The sequence below is a fragment of the Argopecten irradians genome, chromosome 8, assembly GCF_041381155.1.
Source record: "Argopecten irradians isolate NY chromosome 8, Ai_NY, whole genome shotgun sequence".
NCBI lineage: Eukaryota > Metazoa > Mollusca > Bivalvia > Pectinida > Pectinidae > Argopecten > Argopecten irradians.
The window spans coordinates 24757284-24778640 of NC_091141.1; the positions used below are offsets into that span (position 1 = coordinate 24757284).

General features: G+C 37.6%; 1 protein-coding gene across 9 annotated transcripts in view; it reads right to left on the minus strand.

The window, feature by feature from the left end:
- Positions 1–21357, minus strand: part of LOC138329952 (uncharacterized) — a 70497-nt gene that overhangs the window by 37666 nt on the left and 11474 nt on the right. Inside the window, exon 3 of one of the 9 annotated variants that reach the window (XM_069277253.1) lies at positions 9542–10094. The exons of 7 other annotated variants lie outside the window; for them this stretch is intronic. In XM_069277253.1, the coding sequence (XP_069133354.1) occupies positions 9981–10094 (114 nt within the window). In that variant the 3' untranslated portion in view covers positions 9542–9980. One more of the 9 variants, XM_069277251.1, reaches the window with a different exon arrangement.

Genomic DNA, 21357 nt, shown 5'->3' on the forward strand with positions numbered 1-21357 from the left:
AAAAAGGCTAAAATCTTTAAACAACTTCTTCTCAAGAACCAGAAGGCCCAGGGTACTGATATTTGGCCTGTAAGATGCTGGGATGAAGGGCTACCAAGTTTGTTCAAATAAATGACCTTGACCTTCATTCAAGGTCACAGGGGTCAAATAGGCTAAAATCCTTTAAACAACTTCTTGTGAATAACTAAGAGGCCTAGAGACCTGATATTAGGCCTGTGGCATGCTGGGTTGAAGGGCTACCAAGTTTGTTCAAATAAATGACCTTGACCTTCATTCAAGGTCACGAGGGTCAAAAAGGCTAAAAAAATTTAAATAACTTCTTCTCAAGAAGCAGAAGGCCCAGGGTACTGATATTTGGCCTGTTGGATGTTGGGATGAAGGGCTACCAAGTTTATTCAAATAAATGATCTTGACCTTCATTCAAGGTCACAGGGGTCAAATAGGCTAAAATCCTTTAAACAACTTCTTGTGAATAACTAAGAGGCCTAGAGACCTTATATTAGGCCTGTGGCATGCTGGGATGAAGGGCTACCAAGTTTGTTCAAATAAATGACCTTGACCTTCATTCAAGGTCACGAGGGTCAAATAGGCTAAAATCTTTTAAACGACTTCTTGTGAATAACTAAGAGGCCTAGAGACCTGATATTAGGCCTGTGGCATGCTGGGATGAAGGGCTACCAAGTTTGTTCAAATAAATGACCTTGACCTTCATTCAAGGTCACGGGGGTCAAAAAGGCTAAAATATTTAAATGACTTCTTCTCAAGAACCAGAAGGCACAGGGTACTGATATTTGGCCTGTAGGATGCTGGGATGAAGGGCTACAAAGTTTGTTCAAATAAATGACCTTGACCTTCATTCAAGGTCACAGGGGTCAAATAGGCTAAAATCCTTTAAACAACTTCTTGTGAATAACTAAGAGACCTAGAGACCTGATATTTGGCCTGTAGGATGCTGGGATGAAGGGCTACCAAGTTTGTTCAAATAAATGACCTTGACCTTCATTCAAGGTCACAGGGGTCAAATAGGCTAAAATCCTTTAAACAACTTCTTGTGAATAACTAAGAGACCTAGAGACCTGATATTAGGCCTGTGGCATGCTGGGATGAAGGGCTACCAAGTTTGTTCAAATAAATGACCTTGACCTTCATTCAAGGTCACGAGGGTCAAAAAGGCTAAAATCTTTAAACAACTTCTTCTCAAGAACCAGAAGGCCCAGGGTACTGATATTTGGCCTGTAGGATGCTGGGATGAAGGGCTACCAAGTTTGTTCAAATGAATGACCTTGACCTTCATTCAAGGTCACAGGGGTCAAAAAGACTAAAATCTTTAAACAACTTCTTCTCAAGAACCAGAAGGCCCAGGGTACTGATATTTGCCCTGTAGGATGCTGGGATGAAGGGCTACCAAGTTTGTTCAAATAAATGACCTTGACCTTCATTCAAGGTCACAGGGGTCAAATAGGCTAAAATCCTTTAAACAACTTCTTGTGAATAACTAAGAGGCCTAGAGACCTGATATTAGGCCTGTGGCATGCTGGGATGATGGGCTACAAAGTTTGTTCAAATAAATGACCTTGACCTTCATTCAAGGTCACGAGAGTCAAAAAGGCTAAAATCTTTAAACAACTTCTTCTCAAGAACCAGAAGGCCCAGGGTACTGATATTTGGCCTGTAGGATGCTGGGATGAAGGGCTACCAAGTTTGTTCAAATAAATGACCTTGACCTTCATTCAAGGTCACAGGGGTCAAATAGGCTAAAATCCTTTAAACAACTTCTTGTGAATAACTAAGAGACCTAGAGACCTGATATTTGGCCTGTAGGATGCTGGGATGAAGGGCTACCAAGTTTGTTCAAATAAATGACCTTGACCTTCATTCAAGGTCACAGGGGTCAAATAGGCTAAAATCCTTTAAACAACTTCTTGTGAATAACTAAGAGGCCTAGAGACCTGATATTAGGCCTGTGGCATGCTGGGATGAAGGGCTACCAAGTTTGTTCAAATAAATGACCTTGACCTTCATTTAAGGTCACAGGGGTCAAATAGGCTAAAATTCTTTAAACAACTTCTTGTGAATAAATAAGAGGCCTAGAGACCTGATATTAGGCCTGTGGCATGCTGGGATGAAGGGCTACCAAGTTTGTTCAAATAAATGACCTTGACCTTCATTCAAGGTCACGGGGGTCAAAAAGGCTAAAATATTTAAATGACTTCTTCTCAAGAACCAGAAGGCACAGGGTACTGATATTTGGCCTGTAGGATGCTGGGATGAAGGGCTACCAAGTTTGTTCAAATAAATGACCTTGACCTTCATTCAAGGTCACAGGGGTCAAATAGGCTAAAATCCTTTAAACAACTTCTTGTGAATAACTAAGAGGCCTAGAGACCTGATATTTGGCCTGTAGGATGCTGGGATGAAGGGCTACCAAGTTTGTTCAAATAAATGACCTTGACCTTCATTCAAGGTCACAGGGGTCAAATAGGCTAAAATCCTTTAAACAACTTCTTGTGAATAACTAAGAGACCTAGAGACCTGATATTAGGCCTGTGGCATGCTGGGATGAAGGGCTACCAAGTTTGTTCAAATAAATGACCTTGACCTTCATTCAAGGTCACGAGGGTCAAAAAGGCTAAAATCTTTAAACAACTTCTTCTCAAGAACCAGAAGGCCCAGGGTACTGATATTTGGCCTGTAGGATGCTTGGATGAAGGGCTACCAAGTTTGTTCAAATAAATGACCTTGACCTTCATTCAAGGTCACAGGGGTCAAATAGGCTAAAATCCTTTAAACAACTTCTTGTGAATAACTAAGAGGCCTAGAGACCTGATATTAGGCCTGTGGCATGCTGGGATGAAGGGCTACCAAGTTTGTTCAAATAAATGACCTTGACCTTCATTCAAGGTCACGAGGGTCAAAAAGGCTAAAATCTTTAAACAACTTCTTCTCAAGAACCAGAAGGCCCAGGGTACTGATATTTGGCCTGTAGGATGCTGGGATGAAGGGCTACCAAGTTTGTTCAAATAAATGACCTTGACCTTCATTCAAGGTCACAGGGGTCAAATAGGCTAAAATCCTTTAAACAACTTCTTGTGAATAACTAAGAGGCCTAGAGACCTGATATTAGGCCTGTGGCATGCTGGGATGAAGGGCTACCAAGTTTGTTCAAATAAATGACCTTGACCTTCATTCAAGGTCACGAGGGTCAAAAAGGCTAAAATCTTTAAACAACTTCTTCTCAAGAACCAGAAGGCCCAGTGTACTGATATTTGGCCTGTTGGATGCTGGGATGAAGGGCTACCAAGTTTGTTCAAATAAATGACCTTGACCTTCATTCAAGGTCACAGGGGTCAAATAGGCTAAAATCCTTTAAACAACTTCTTGTGAATAACTAAGAGGCCTAGAGACCTGATATTAGGCCTGTGGCATGCTGGGATGAAGGGCTACCAAGTTTGTTCAAATAAATGACCTTGACCTTCATTCAAGGTCACGAGGGTCAAATAGGCTAAAATCTTTAAACGACTTCTTCTCAAGAACCAGAAGGCCCAGGGTACTGATATTTGGCCTGTGACATGCTTGGATGAAGGGCTACCAAGTTTGTTCAAATGAATGACCTTAACCTTCATTCAAGGTCACAGGGGTCAAAAAGACTAAAATCTTTAAATGACTTCTTCTCAAGAACCAGAAGGCACAGGGTACTGATATTTAGCATGTAGCATGCTGGGATGAAGGGCTACCAAGTTTGTTCAAATGAATGACCTTGACCTTCATTCAAGGTCACAGGGGTCAAATAGGCTAAAATCCTTTAAACAACTTCTTGTGAATAACTAAGAGGACCTAGAGACCTGATATTTGGCCTGTAGGATGCTGGGATGAAGGGCTACCAAGTTTGTTCAAATAAATGACCTTGACCTTCATTCAAGGTCACAGGGGTCAAATAGGCTAAAATCCTTTAAACAACTTCTTTTGAATAACTAAGAGACCTAGAGACCTGATATTAGGCCTGTGGCATGCTGGGATGAAGGGCTACCAAGTTTGTTCAAATAAATGACCTTGACCTTCATTCAAGGTCACGAGGGTCAAAAAGGCTAAAATCTTTAAACAACTTCTTCTCAAGAACCAGAAGGCCCAGGGTACTGATATTTGGCCTGTAGGATGCTGGGATGAAGGGCTACCAAGTTTGTTCAAATAAATGACCTTGACCTTCATTCAAGGTCACAGGGGTCAAAAAGGCTAAAATCTTTAAACAACTTCTTCTCAAGAACCAGAAGGCCCAGGGTACTGATATTTGGCCTGTAGGATGCTGGGATGAAGGGCTACCAAGTTTGTTCAAATAAATGACCTTGACCTTCATTCAAGGTCACAGGGGTCAAATAGGCTAAAATCCTTTAAACAACTTCTTGTGAATAACTAAGAGGCCTAGAGACCTGATATTTGGCCTGTAGCATGCTGGGATGAAGGGCTACCAAGTTTGTTCAAATAAATGACCTTGACCTTCATTCAAGGTCACAGGGGTCAAATAGGCTAAAATCCTTTAAACAACTTCTTGTGAATAACTAAGAGGCCTTGAGACCTGATATTAGGCCTGTGGCATGCTGGGATGAAGGGCTACCAAGTTTGTTCAAATAAATGACCTTGACCTTCATTCAAGGTCACGAGGGTCAAATAGGCTAAAATCTTTAAACAACTTCTTGTGAATAACTAAGAGGCCTAGAGACCTGATATTAGGCCTGTGGCATGCTGGGATGAAGGGCTACCAAGTTTGTTCAAATAAATGACCTTGACCTTCATTCAAGGTCACGGGGGTCAAAAAGGCTAAAATATTTAAATGACTTCTTCTCAAGAACCAGAAGGCCAGGGTACTGATATTTGGCCTGTAGGATGCTGGGATGAAGGGCTACCAAGTTTGTTCAAATAAATGACCTTGACCTTCATTCAAGGTCACAGGGGTCAAATAGGCTAAAATCCTTTAAACAACTTCTTGTGAATAACTAAGAGGACCTAGAGACCTGATATTTGGCCTGTAGGATGCTGGGATGAAGGGCTACCAAGTTTGTTCAAATAAATGACCTTGACCTTCATTCAAGGTCACAGGGGTCAAATAGGCTAAAATCCTTTAAACAACTTCTTGTGAATAACTTAAGAGGCCTAGAGACCTGATATTAGGCCTGTGGCATGCTGGGATGAAGGGCTACCAAGTTTGTTCAAATAAATGACCTTGACCTTCATTCAAGGTCACGAGGGTCAAAAATGCTAAAATCTTTAAACAACTTCTTCTCAAGAACCAGAAGGCCCAGGGTACTGATATTTGGCCTGTAGGATGCTGGGATGAAGGGCTACCAAGTTTGTTCAAATGAATGACCTTGACCTTCATTCAAGGTCACAGGGGTCAAAAAGACTAAAATCTTTAAACAACTTCTTCTCAAGAACCAGAAGGCCCAGGGTACTGATATTTGGCCTGTAGTATGCTGGGATGAAGGGCTACCAAGTTTGTTCAAATGAATGACCTTGACCTTCATTCAAGGTCACAGGGGTCAAATAGGCTAAAATCCTTTAAACACCTTCTTGTGAATAACTAAGAGGCCTAGAGACCTGATATTAGGCCTGTGGCATGCTGGGATGAAGGGCTACCAAGTTTGTTCAAATAAATGACCTTGACCTTCATTCAAGGTCACGAGGGTCAAAAAGGCTAAAATCTTTAAACAACTTCTTCTCAAGAACCAGAAGGCCCAGGGTACTGATATTTGGCCTGTAGGATGCTTGGATGAAGGGCTACCAAGTTTGTTCAAATAAATGACCTTGACCTTCATTCAAGGTCACAGGGGTCAAATAGGCTAAAATCCTTTAAACAACTTCTTGTGAATAACTAAGAGGCCTAGAGACCTGATATTTGGCCTGTAGGATGCTGGGATGAAGGGCTACCAAGTTTGTTCAAATAAATGACCTTGACCTTCATTCAAGGTCACGGGGTCAAATAGGCTAAAATCCTTTAAACAACTTCTTGTGAATAACTAAGAGACCTAGAGACCTGATATTAGGCCTGTGGCATGCTGGGATGAAGGGCTACCAAGTTTGTTCAAATAAATGACCTTGACCTTCATTCAAGGTCACGAGGGTCAAAAAGGCTAAAATCTTTAAACAACTTCTTCTCAAGAACCAGAAGGCCCAGGGTACTGATATTTGGCCTGTAGGATGCTTGGATGAAGGGCTACCAAGTTTGTTCAAATAAATGACCTTGACCTTCATTCAAGGTCACAGGGGTCAAATAGGCTAAAATCCTTTAAACAACTTCTTGTGAATAACTAAGAGGCCTAGAGACCTGATATTAGGCCTGTGGCATGCTGGGATGAAGGGCTACCAAGTTTGTTCAAATAAATGACCTTGACCTTCATTCAAGGTCACGAGGGTCAAAAAGGCTAAAATCTTTAAACAACTTCTTCTCAAGAACCAGAAGGCCCAGGGTACTGATATTTGGCCTGTAGGATGCTGGATGAAGGGCTACCAAGTTTGTTCAAATAAATGACCTTGACCTTCATTCAAGGTCACAGGGGTCAAATAGGCTAAAATCCTTTAAACAACTTCTTGTGAATAACTAAGAGGCCTAGAGACCTGATATTAGGCCTGTGGCATGCTGGGATGAAGGGCTACCAAGTTTGTTCAAATAAATGACCTTGACCTTCATTCAAGGTCACGAGGGTCAAAAAGGCTAAAATATTTAAATAACTTCTTCTCAAGAAGCAGAAGGCCCAGGGTACTGATATTTGGCCTGTTGGATGCTGGGATGAAGGGCTACCAAGTTTGTTCAAATAAATGACCTTGACCTTCATTCAAGGTCACAGGGGTCAAATAGGCTAAAATCCTTTAAACAACTTCTTGTGAATAACTAAGAGGCCTAGAGACCTGATATTAGGCCTGTGGCATGCTGGGATGAAGGGCTACCAAGTTTGTTCAAATAAATGACCTTGACCTTCATTCAAGGTCACGAGGGTCAAATAGGCTAAAATCTTTAAACAACTTCTTCTCAAGAACCAGAAGGCCCAAGGTACTGATATTTGGCCTGTGACATGCTGGGATGAAGGGCTACCAAGTTTGTTCAAATGAATGACCTTAACCTTCATTCAAGGTCACGGGGGTCAAAAAGGCTAAAATATTTAAATGACTTCTTCTCAAGAACCAGAAGGCCCAGGGTACTGATATTTGGCCTGTAGGATGCTGGGATGAAGGGCTACCAAGTTTGTTCAAATAAATGACCTTGACCTTCATTCAAGGTCACAGGGGTCAAATAGGCTAAAATCATTTAAACAAATTCTTGTGAATAACGAAGAGGCCTAGAGACCTGATATTAGGCCTGTGGCATGCTGGGATGAAGGGCTACCAAGTTTGTTCCAATGAATGACCTTGATCTTCATTCAAGGTCACAGGGGTCAAATAGGCTAAAATCTTTAAATGACTTCTTCTTAAGAACCAGAAGGCCCAGGGTACTGATATTGGGCATGTAGCATGCTTGGATGAAGGGCTATCAAGTTTATTCAAATGAATGACCTTGATCTTCATTTAAGGTCACGGGCGGCAAATAGACTAAAATCTTTAAATGACGTCTTCTCAAGAACCAGAAGGCCCAGGGTACTGATATTGAGCATGTGGCATGCTGGTAGCATGCTGGGATGAAGGGCTACCAAGTTTGTTCAAATGAATTACCTTGACCTTCAATCAAGGTCACAGAGGTCAAATAGGCTAAAATCTTTAAACGACTATGTTGTATTGTACTAATAGTCAGATGACCGTTAAGGCCCATGGGCCTCTTGTTATAGTGCTATATCACTGAAGCATGCCGCCTAAGACACCAAGCAACACACCCCACCCGGTCACATTATACTGACAACGGGCGAACCAGTCGTCCCACTCTCTGTATGCTGAGCGCTAAGCAGGAGCAGAATCTACCAGTTTTATAGACTTTTTTTGTGTGTCTCGGCCAGGGGACAGAACCCAGAGTCTTCCTCACAGGGGCGAACGCTCAACTCAAGGCCAAAATTGAGGCGGTGCCAAGGGAGGCATTAGGACAGATAAAGTCAGTTAGGAAGAAGATAAAAGATAAGATCCTAAATTTAGTCGCCTCTTACGATCATGCAATAGGAGCAGCAGGTACAATTCATGAGTCCAGCAGACGACATATAAGTTACTCAATAAAATTTTACACAAAAAACAACATCCTTGGTTTATACCAAACATTTGGACAGGAGGAAAGCATACATAGTCTGTCATGCAACCCATATTTGTTGAATATCCCGCGATGTGCTCCAATTGTCATCACCAATGCAAACATGGCGACGAATGCAATCATTCTACTGTCATTATACTCGGAAAATAATGATGTTTATGTTATCGAACACATTTGTGAATACCATGAATATTGGTTTTCGTTCTTAACCTAAGAATATATTTTACTACTTACTGCGTTTAGGGACATTGTATATGCTGTTATTACAATGGTTTATATTCTATCGAAAATGCTATTTTTAAGCTTGACCTTGGTTAATATGACTCCATATACAATATAAGGCATACTAATAAGTTCGCGGAGTCAATATTTCGGGTTTCCTTTATGGAATATATTTGCAGAGGTTAAAGTTTCGAGGTTCATGTAAATTGTGAATTACACTTAACTATTGTAATTATATGTTTCACTGGATTTCTTAAAGGGACAATTCAGTCTAAGAGAACATTAAAATTTGTATATATATCAGATAAAACAAGTTCTAATGGAAATTAGATCAGTCAGTTTTACTGTGATATGCCTGAAACGCCTATGGTAGTGACACGTGTGTGAAATATTCAAACTTGCTCGCTGTCCGCCATTATACACTGTGGTCGAACTTCTTGTATGCCAAACCCTGTCCCTTGCTCGTAAAGTAATGCAACTTTTAGCTAGAACTGCTCAAATCGCTCTGACAGTAGTGTGTTTACCTTATTAGGTGAATTGTCTTGCCTAAAAATCATTTTTATCACCTTCTCAGTGGTTATGTAGTTCATTTGTTTAACGTGCGTGACTTTGGCTCGGGTATGGGTACAGAGTTAATATTGTACCTGCTTAATCGTATTGATCAACGATTTGATATTTCAACGATATTAATTAAAATACTTAACAAGGTCGTGGAATTTGTCAATGCTTAACGTTATATGTTTCATAAGAAATGTAGAACAATACATTTATGCTATATTTTGGTTATTGGTTATGTAAAAGAATTTGCCTGAGTGAATTGTCTCTTTAATATTTCATCGGAAAAAAACGGTGTTTTTTTTTCTACGGGACTTCCGGTTTTCCTTTATTTCCTAAACCTGAAATGCCCTTAAATCAGGATGGCTGTTAAAAGGATGTTAAGACCAACCAAACATAATAAATGGCTTAAATACGATATATTATTATATATATATATATACTAAATATTTGAAAGTAGAATAAGAGTATCTACTGGGCATAGATTACAATACTACAAACACATCCTTAACGTCCACCAGAAACTCATACACAAATCTACAATAATTTTTTTGTTTTTATTTATAAAGAGTAATACCTTTACACACGTCTGCCATTGCTGGTCGACATGGGCGGTTATTACGGAAGGATTTTAAATAGTGAACATGTTTGACAATACATAAGCAACTGTATTTGCAGGACGGATATTCAATTAGCCATTCCAGAAGGATTCCAAATAGTAATTATATGCGACTGTTTTGTAGACTATAATTCACTTTTATAGTGAGTATATCGCATTTATATCAGGTCTTTCCCATCTCGATTTGGAAATAGACGGAATTGCCATTTCGTTATTGACTCCTTCATCACAATTCGAAAGGAACTCACTCAGGACATTTGGACATTTAAAGATACCAAAGTCACACAACTTAAAAGTCAAGGACAAACTACACTGTTCTATGCCTAATTGATAATAAATTCCACAGCATGACCTAAATATTTATTTGTCCTATTGCAAGCCATAGATAAAGATGATTACGATTAGCACAACACCAATGATCGAAACACAGCAGAAAACAACAATCTTTTTGGATGAACAAGTGTTGTCATCATGGGCAGGTGTCTGTAACAAAACAAACAGAATAATAACGTCTTGTCAGTCTATAGCATTCTAAGTGGCAGTAAATCATTAACTAAACTATGAAGGAATCATCACATGTATTCTTGTAACTTCAATGTATGTGTTCTTTTGTTATCAGGTAGTGTGTCTAAAGTGACATCTGAAACAACTAATTACCCGAGTTTCTTTTCATTTTTAATACAACACACTAAGTTGATAAAAATATCTTTTATTCTATCTAATGAATGTCGCTAGTTCTTCTGTCAATCAATGTCATTATGTAGTAAAAAATAATGATATTGGATTTGAAATATCTTACAACATCATATGCAGGCATGCATCAGATTTCATTTGTAGGTCAAATGAATATAAGAAAAAATTATTGACATTCTCCAAAGGAATCTTTTACATTTTATATCATTATATTTGCATTTTCACTTCGCTCCGCCTCAATGCAACTAGTAAACTGTGATCACTTCATTTCCCAATGAAGATGCTTGGTCACGCGTTGACCTCTAACTGGCGTGAGAAAATACATTTTGACATTGTTCACATTTTGACCTAATTTTATGCAGCTTCATTTTTGCATGAAGTGTCTGCGATATGACCTATCGTTGTACATTTAAAAACAGTCAGATTTGCTTGATAAAGTGACATAGAAAATGTCAATAATGTAATATAATACAAATATTATACACGTATTTTGATAAAACGCTGACTTAGGTCCAAGCCCCGGAAAAGGCTGAACATAGGCCACTGATGCAGTGAGGTTCACCACTCATCGCAAGTAGGTATAAGCGAACGCAAATAGTTACGTTAATGTGTATAATATAAGTGAAACGGTGACATGCTTAGAAACGATAGATCTATCCCACGGCACTAGAGGGTCGATGGAATCCGCCAACATTTCAAATCGATGTTTCTCAACTTACTTTATACAGAATTTTAATCCCAAAACTCCAGTTGACAGAGAAGTTATTACATTTCAAGAATATCACAGAAGCCTTCAAGTGATCTGCGACTAAATCCGACATTTCAAAACGTTTTATTGAGCCATGACAGCATGGTTATTGGATTGTATCGCATACCACAGACACAAGGGTTTGATTTCAGAACATGTTTATTTAATAAACATTTAAATGTCAGCTTCAAATAATTACCGGATGGAAATACAACATTCAGTTATATTCGACAAAAATTGCAATTGAGTTTTTAAAAGGTTTGATTATGTTTAGATACCAACTATTCAGCATTTTCACCAAAATCTTCATTTTCTTCAACACCGGACCCCTGCTAAATCGAGCAACCGGATTACACATTGACTGCACTGCTAATACTGCGCAACAATTTCTGTATTTGAAGCTAATGATATTTTTATCATAAAATTTAAGCCATGAATTATTGTACATTAAAAACATCCATATTCAAAATCGCCGTTTTTAATCGTAATAACGCACAACGAATGAATTATTTTCGTAACTACATTTTGTGTTGCCTTGGTGACGAGAAGAACTGACTGGCGGATGTTCCGTAGCTGTACATACATGTACGATAACTGGTACAATGTTGCAAATTTGTATAACAATCTGATACCGAATTCGTAAAATTTGACTTTTTTCAACAGCAGTATTTTTGAATGGGTTAACGTAAATATAAGGATTATCAATTTTGTTGCTTGCATTGCCTGATGAAGAAAGTTAATCTCGTGCAAATGTTACATGAACTGCTTCGCAGTTCAATTCATTTGCACGAGATTAACTTTCTTCATCAGTCAACGCAAGCATCAAAATTGACAATCAATCCTTGAGTAAATTATAAATTGAAAAGCTCATCTTCTTTAATTTTCTATATAAAACTGGAACTACGAAAAGTAAGTTAAATTAGACATAGATTAGCATTGATTATTATGAGTAGCCTAGTGTAAAATAACAATATTTTATTTTACATTGAACAGCATATAGTGAACAGAGTGCTATTTAAATTTGCGAATCAAGCGATCACAATAAATTCACAAATATTGATCTTCGCGAATACATATAGACCCCGCTTGTATTCATACATATTAATATTTAATTTCACAAATTCGCTAAAGTTAATCTTATCAAGCTTGGTTTAACGTAAAAACAACGAAAATAGGGAGCCGTGCAAGAGTTGTTTTACAGTATTTATGTGAAGTCACATAAAACATCGAATATTAAGGCGTCAAATTCAGAAAGCAACTATTACTTTTACATCATCAGTGTATATTTTGCTTGTATAAATTACGAAAAGTACAGATAAAAATAGCATAAACCCTTTGTTACATAGATTGTCTTTATAAAATGATAATTGTGTTCGAAATTGTTTAATCAGTTAAACATCCTTAACAGTCAAGGTCATTTAAGGACGTGCCAGATTTTTTGGTGGATGAAAGCCTGAATACCAGTAGAAAAACCACCGATCAGCGGTCAGTACTTGGTAACTATTCCTAATGAGATTCAAACTAACAGCCAGAGGTTGAGAATTGTGATAATATGTTAGGGCATCTTAAAGTGAATAGTCGGGCAAAGAAAACCTGTCTAAATGCGTTCATTGGCCTTCCAAAAGTTCTCACATATTAATACAACGGTCAACTTCTGCTTCCGTTTCCCAGTTCTGACCATTAAAATAAAGAAAAGTTGAAAGCCTTGAAAGCGAGGCTGCGTGGAAATGTAACCACGGACATAGTCAGCCGGGAGGACGTTTTAGCATTCGTATACTTTAAATTAATTTCTACGTACGCAGACATTTTGACAAGAAAGTTCATTTTTCTATTCCATAAGAAATTATACTGGATACATTCACACCATTTTTACCGACTTTAGCCATCCTTGCCCGACTGTTCACTTTAACTAGTCGACCATCGCGTATCATCATTACATTTTCAGATTAATATGACTTAACATGACAGAAACATTAGACAAGCAGTTCAATTTTCACAGTGATAATTAACAGATAGATTGATGTACAGTTATCATTTTAAAGGTTTTGTCAGGAGAAATATTGACATATGTCATATGAGCTATTTAAAACAAAATGAAATTATCTACAATAAATAAGTATTCATCAATATCTAACATCCAGAAGTCTGTACTGAATGTGGTATCCGATATCATAAAGCAGTACGTCATTAGAACTGCATCATGAAAATGTTTTTACCGATAATAATTTTAATTTTTGTTAACAAAAAAACCTTTTCATGGGAGTGGCAATTCAACAACTTCCATCTTTTTATAGAACACGCCGAGAACAACTTTGTCTGGAGATCAACAACACATTAAATCTAAATGATAAAATATCCAAATATCAAAGTTCCATGTTTGCTGAACGTATTCTGTAACCCCTGTAAATCTAATAAAAACTGACTCAACCTTACAATAAGTAGCACTCACTCATGCATGAATGCCGCATTATGTATGTATTCTCAATACCAGTCGTACAGTTCGAAAGTTTCTGATCAGTTAATTAGTCAAGGTTATATGATTATCATCTTCAACGAATACAAGCTTGTTTGTCATCCAACGATACACTCCATAAACCACACAAATAGCTTTCACATGTTCGTAAACATATTTTGGAATACTGCATGCATTATAAATGTAGCTGTTTTAATGTTTGGCAGTCTTCAGTGCAGTCAAGTAAATGGGAAATAGTATTGATTGTAGGTAGACGAGAAAAAGTACACGTCGAGTAAAATATATCGAAAACTTCATGTATGACCGCACACCGTACCAAAAACAGCGTGCACACACCGCACGACATCGTGTAACGCCGTGCGGTCACGCAACTGCCATTGCAATGATAAGGGCAACTGCTATAAATACTATAATTCCGATACATGTACAGCAGCAAACACGAAAACATCCGCTGTTGGATTCGTAAGTCGCAGTGCTTGACGTTGGATTCTGTAATGAAAACAAGAAATAACCGGTATATTCAAGGTTACCCAGCAGCCTGATTATCCATAGGCTAATACGTAAAGGCGGACTGTGTTTCCGACAAAAAAGTTATCAGTTTATCAATAACACAACAGCAAATAAATATGATATTCTCTGTGTAAATCTATGTTGACAACTAAGTTCGTTTAGCTGCTTTGCCGCTCGGCGTAGTGATTATCAATTAAAGGGCGCAAAGAAATGGATGGCGGCAGTAAATATGAAAAAAAAGGTTTTGAAAAAATCTATTTGAAATTGTTCTGGAAGTAAGGACAAGTGTCTAATAACTTATGGGACGCTACAAAACCATATCACTCCTTTTACATTCACATTTTAAGAAATCAAAAGCCGTCCCAGTGTAGGTATATGCATAAAAAGTAAACAGTAAAAGTTATAACAGAGTTAGCAGTTTGGATTATGTTGTGAAATCATTTCAGATGTAAGAACGTATATAAACTTCCATGCTCAAAACAAATGCAAATATTAATGGTGTCAAGAGGTGACAATTTAAAAAAAACCAATATCTGTAAACAAATTCAAGAGGCTCATAGTCTATTAACGGCCATTTGACAACATTGGCAATAGTTAAAGTGAATAGTCGGGGAAAGGAAGGCTAAAGTCGATATGGTGTTAATATATTTAGTATAATTTCTTATGAAATAGAAAAATAACAATCCTATCAAAATTGATCTGTATGCGAAAAAGTTAATTCATATTATAGGGATCCTAACATATCCTGCCGGCTGGCTATGTCCGTATTGAAATTTTCGCGCAGTCTCGCTTTCAAAGAGTTATATTTAGAAATAAGCTAAATTTACACAGGACTTTCCATAATTTTAATTGTCAAAACTGGCGAACGTAAGCAGAACTGGACTGTCGTTTTGACATGTAAGAAGTTTTGGAAGGCCATTGGACGCATTTGAACTGGTTTTCTTTGGCCGAATATTCATTTTAAATTGGATAGAAATTGAAAATGTTTTTCCAAATGGTGACATTGCCATTTATCTTCGATTTTGGGGCAATGGTGATTTGGGTAACACATTCATATAGAGTTTCAGCAACATAATAATTGAAGATCTTTAAAATGCGTTTTCAAGATGGTCTCTAGCAGCCATCTTGAATACAAATCGACCTGAAAATACATGTATTAACACATAAATGGGACTATGTCAGATTAATTCCCGGCTATATTTATCTAAATCGTTCTATTAGAAATAAAAAAGTTCAAAATGTGTTTTCAATAAAGCATGATGACTAAAGGAGTTCTATTCTAAAATGATCTGCATTTACTGCTGGGATTGGAAAGCAAATTTATAGAATGTATCGATCTTATCTTCAACCTGCCTTGACAATTTGACAATCCACTTTGCCGTAAGGACCAACGAGCTGCTTGCACCAGGTCAATCCATCTACTACATATGTAAGACATTTACATATGAACATTAATTAGACATAAGTAGATATTTAACCAGATTAATGGGTTTTTTAATTCAAGGTGTAATATAATATGCTCAAGTAATATAGAATTTGAATACAGAAAATATCTGTTCAAACGCTTTCGCAGTCATTCTGTGGTCGTATCTATCCAACATTGGAATAGAGGGAGTGGGACGACTGGTTTTGCCGTTGTCATAATAAGTCCCGAGTGTTTGTTCTCTGTACAGGCGTCTCTGGTGGCATACTTCAGTAAGATAGCACTATGAAGGGGACAAAAGTTCCACTATTACAAAGAGACAAAACAGGAATATAATTTAGTCTCCCAAATCACGCGCGCACGTTTCAGAAGCAAAAACACCCTCCATACCGGAGGTCGTCGTTAAATGACCCAGGCTTTTAAAAAATTCTTGAATCTAAACATCCAAACTTTAATCAAACTAGTATCACCAAAGCTAGAACATGTTATCTATATTTTGTTCGGTACTATATTTGTAACTTTATATCAGTTATCTATCTTAACATATATCCTTTAAAACACTCGTTTTGTACCAATCAGCATATCTTGATAGCAACAGAGAAAGTGTTCGTGTCGATTCCAACATCATTATGTCGTGTAACATATACAGTAACGTCTGTCTGAGTAATCACCTGGTGTCTTTAGCGGAATGCTTCAGTGATAAAGCACTATAGAAAAGAATAAGAGTCCCACTATACAAGAATACACAACATGAAATATCACAGTTTCCCAAATCACTCATCTCGCAATCGTACACGCAACAAATTGCATACATGAGAGGCCGTATTTACATGGCCACGGCTGTTAACAGGATATCGATTTAAATAAACAAAGCACCCACCTGCTGAATAAAATCACGTGTTGTCTTTGTGACTTAGATGGTCCTTATACCATGGTGTATGCACGAAAGTGTATAGTATTTTTAGCTCACCTGGTCCGAAGGACCGAGGTGAGCTTATGGGATAGCGTCCGGCGTCCATCGTCCGTCAACAATCGACTTCTTCTCCATAACCGCTGGTCGAATTTCAACAAAATTTGACTGATAGCATCCTTATTGGCTACTAACTGAAAATTGTACAAATGATGGGGCTGATTCCCCGGGGGCCTGAGGGGCGGGGCCAAAAGGGGTCAATTTGGCTATTTCCATATAAACGACTTCTTCTCTGAAACCAAGCATGGGATAGCAACCATAATGCAATGGTAGCATCCTTATAGGGTGGGGATTCAAAATTGTACAAATGATGGGGCTGACCCCGCGGGGGCCTGAGGGGCGGGGTCAAAAGCGGTCAATTTGGCTTTTCCATATAAACGACTTCTTCTCTGAAACTAAGCATGGGATAGCACTCATAATGCAATGGTAGCATCCTTAAAGGGTGGGGATTCAAAATTGTACAAATGATGGGGCTGACCCCCCGGGGGCTTGAGGGGCGGGGTCAAAAGGGGTCAATTTGGCTTTTTCCATATAAATGACTTCTTCTCTGCAACTAAGCGTGGTATAGCACCCATAATGCAATGGTAGCATCCTTATAGGGTGGGGATTCCAAATTGTGCAAATGATGGGGCTGACCCCCCGGGGGCCTGAGGGGCGGGGTCAAAAGGGGCCAATTTGGCTATTTTCATATAAACGACTTCTTCTCTGAAACTAAGCATGGTATAGCACCCATAATGCAATGGTAGCATCCTTATAGTGTGGGGATTAAAAATTGTGCAAATGATAGGGCTGACCCCCCGGGGGCTTGAGGGGCGGGGTCAAAAGGGGTCAATTTGGCTATTTCCATATCTCTGCAACTAAGCATGGTATAGCACCCATAATGCAATGGTAGCAACCTTATAGGGTGGGGATTCCAAATTGTGCAAATGATAGGGCTGACCCCCGGGGGCCTGAGGGGCGGGGTCAAAAGTGGTCAATTTCCATATAAATGACTTTTTCTCTGCAATTTTACATGGGATTACGCTCATAATGCAATGGTTACATCCATATAGGGTTTGGATTCAAAATTTTGCAAATGATTGGGCTGACCCCCCGGGGGGCTGAAGGGTGGGGTCAAAAGGGGTTAATTTAGCTATTTCCATATAAATGACTTCTTCTCTGCAACTAAGAATGGAAGAGCACTTATAATGCAATGGTAGCATCCTTATAGGGTTTGGATTTGAAATTGTACAAATGATAGGGCTGACCCCCGGGGCCTTAGACGGCAATAGATGCGAGGTCAAAAAGGTCAATTAGGCTACTACTTTCATATAAATTACTTTGTCTCTGAACCTATGTATTGGATAGCATATTTGTATGGTATCAATAGCATCATTGTATGGTTGTGATTCAAAATTAAACTTTGGGAGTCAATTTTGCTTATTTTTCTAATTGTCAGAGTCTTGTGATAATTACTAACAAAAAAACAGGTGAGCGATACAGGCCCTCTGGGCCTCTTGTTTAAATTTCGTAGTTGCGAGTCTGTATAGCGGTACTCGATCACTTGTTAAGACAAACGAAACAATGGATAGTGGATAATTTTTGCCAATTCTATTTATTCTACACGTTTTTGTTGTAATCTTCAGTTATAAACGGCGTCATGGATAGCAATTTTAACTACCGGTGACTAATGAAATGTTGAGGGTTAACCAGCATTAACATTTCAGACACTTTCCGTGAGTTGATCTGCTGTTCATCATCGAAGAATTGAGACACCCGCCTAATAGTTTGCAATATTTTGAGGTATTCTGTCTGGCTTTCATTATTTCAAACACCATCCCAAGTTTATAAATGAATCCAACAATACCAAATACATATTAATGGAAACAATATATTTTACTTCATCGTATTTTGAAGTTGTAATATGATCAGTTAAAATTGTATAGTCACTTGCATTGTTTTGAAACTTGCGATGTATAGTTGCTTGTGGGGACACTTGTGTGGTCGCTTGTTATAAAGAGGAAATATATTCAGTGATAAAAGACTCTGAAGCTAACAAATGAAACAAATCAGTCTTGCAGAGTTATTAATTACACTATCAATTTAACCGTTTAGTCAACTTTGTTGCACAGATCATATATAGTCATTAAATGGAGTAAATGCAACAAAAATGCAATAGAATGCACCACATTTATACTTCATGTATAACTTGGATTTCCATGGACCAGTCATTACTTTAAAAATGCCAGAATTAACGGAGAAAACAAATCCTTCTAGAATCATAAACGAAAATTGCGAAATGGCTGTTCACTTGCAAAATTATTTTCATATGTTCGTGTCTAACGTTATTCCACGGGGATTCAATTTGACGAGCTAAACTTTTGTTTTTACTGTAATGCCATTGTTTTGGCGATTGATTTTCACAATTTCTTATCACCAGCGAAATAAGTACAATCTAATCGTGCCCGTAAATATATGTTGGGTTCAAATATACCTTATAAGGAAAAGAATAATTCCATTAGTATAGAGAAAACTAATGTCAAATTTTCGAGGCGATCGGTCGCATTATCAAGATACAAAAAAAAAATCCTGTTAATGGCGTCGTGGTCAAAATGCACACAAACTCCAATATATGTTTTTTAATAATAACACATACAGGCTGATTAATATTAGTAATGATAGTGATGAACATCTAATCTACCCTTGTGCATCTGTATCGATCGGTATGTACATATTTAATATCGTTGTCGCCCTGGAATCACGTGATTAAAAAGTGAGCTTTCCATGAATTAAATCATAACAAACTAGATTTACGCAAATTTCCACTTTTTGTTTATATGTTTCTAAATGCTGAACACATCCTGTGGCCTAAACGATATCATAACGGCATCATAAGTTCCTTTTGCTTAAAAATTGCTGAAAATTAGAAATATAAGCGATTGGTAATGATATTTTTGCGCAAGTGACTATAGTATTTTTTTAATTAAAACAAGCGACTATACAGTAAAGTAACAAGCGACTATACAAAACTATTTTGTTTATGCATATTTTAAGATATGTTTTAGCCGCTTTCTAATAACGAATGATGTAGAATAAAGAAACTGTAAATAAATAAATAATCAAATTTCTGATATAAGTTACAATTTTAACATATATTTCAGGAAAAACGGGGGGAAAACGCAATTTTCCCCGAGAACAAATCGCAGTTTTGATCGTAATTTAGTGAAAACACTTCGATTCTTATCTATTGCTAACATTATTTTCAAAACCATGTTCATTAATTTGTTAATATACTTGTTATGCGGACGTCTATAACGTTTAACATATTTGTAGTTACGAATAAAGCCGTTATTTGGTGTCTTACCGACCAGTATACCATGCCTGTTTTCATTCATCCCGCTTCGATACTCACAAGTTACGATACAAAAAACAACTTATGAGTAACTATACACTTCCGTTCATACACAGTGTATACACTGGTTATAGATAGATTATATTTATCATTTGACTTATAATTGTCTTCATTTCTTCCTGTTTGGAGGTTTCTCAGTTGATTTTATCTATTTCACATTTGTTTTTGAAATATTACAGGTGAAGAGAATTTTTTTCGTATTGAACGTAGAGTATAATGCTATAAAACATTTCTTCGGAACCTTATTTCAATGAGATATTTATTATTGTATTGTTTTGCGGTTCGTTTTTGATAGTTCAACTTTTGGTACAATGCTGTTTTTGTTTCGTAGTAAAATCTCTTCCAATGCACAGGAATACAATTCATCATGGATAAACCAATCACAATGCATATATATACTTTTTTTTAGTTTTTATATTACGTGTGCAATGAACAAAATGTATTTTATTTGTATATGAATATATATTATGTTTTAAATTTCAGATGCAAATATATCTCACGAAGGTCATAAAGACATTCCGCGGTAAAGCTTCCATAATTTATGTTAAATGTACCAAAAACAGATAGATCTATACCATTTAATTTCCATCTAACGGCAACACACACATAACTATTGTGTCATTGTGCAACATATCATCTAATAGGATATACTATTCAGCACGCATACTGCTGGTGTTCTGTACTGCAAATCTGATCTTCGGTAATCCCTGGTATTTTGCCAATCCATGGCGCAAACAAAGATAACAGTATTGCTTTAGGGATAAAATATGTTTACCAGCCAGGAATAACACTCTGAAATGCATAGTAGTTAAACTGCTAACTGATCTATTTAAAGCCGTGTATGCAGTGTTAAACTGATAAACTGTAGAGGAAATTGATGTAGAAGAAATATCATAACGAACATAACAAGAAGTCCATGGGCCTTAACGGTCACCTGAGTTCGGATACAGAACACAGAATGAAACAAAGACATATAACAGTATATATTGGCTCATCAGGTCCATGAAGTTAGCCAGTGGTTTTATAAATTTGACTTTTCAATGTATGAAGAGTATTTGGTTCCATCAAATCTGAATGGAAATATTTTAGCAATTTTGACCCCTTTTGGCCCTGCCCCTTTGCCCCTAGGGTTTTGCCAGGACCGATATGGATATGATGTTAAAATGCTATCTGAGGCTAATAATTATAACCAAGTTTGACTCTTTTCCTATGAAAATTGGGCAATCAATGCTCATAAATAATTTTTCCTTTATAAACTATAGTAAACTTGACCCCCTCCCCAGGGGGATACGTGACATCAAAGGGTCATATTATTCACAATTTTTGTAAAGGACATTAAGACCTTTCCATCTATGAAGAGTATTTGTTTCTATCATTTCCAAAAATTTCATAGGAAGATTTTTGAAATTTTTGCCAATTTTTTTAAAATTTTTTTTTTTTCAAAAAGTCATGTTCATATAATAATGTCATCATCATCATCATCACCATCATCTTCATCTTCATAATCATCGTCAACATTCATCGTCATTGATCCTCGT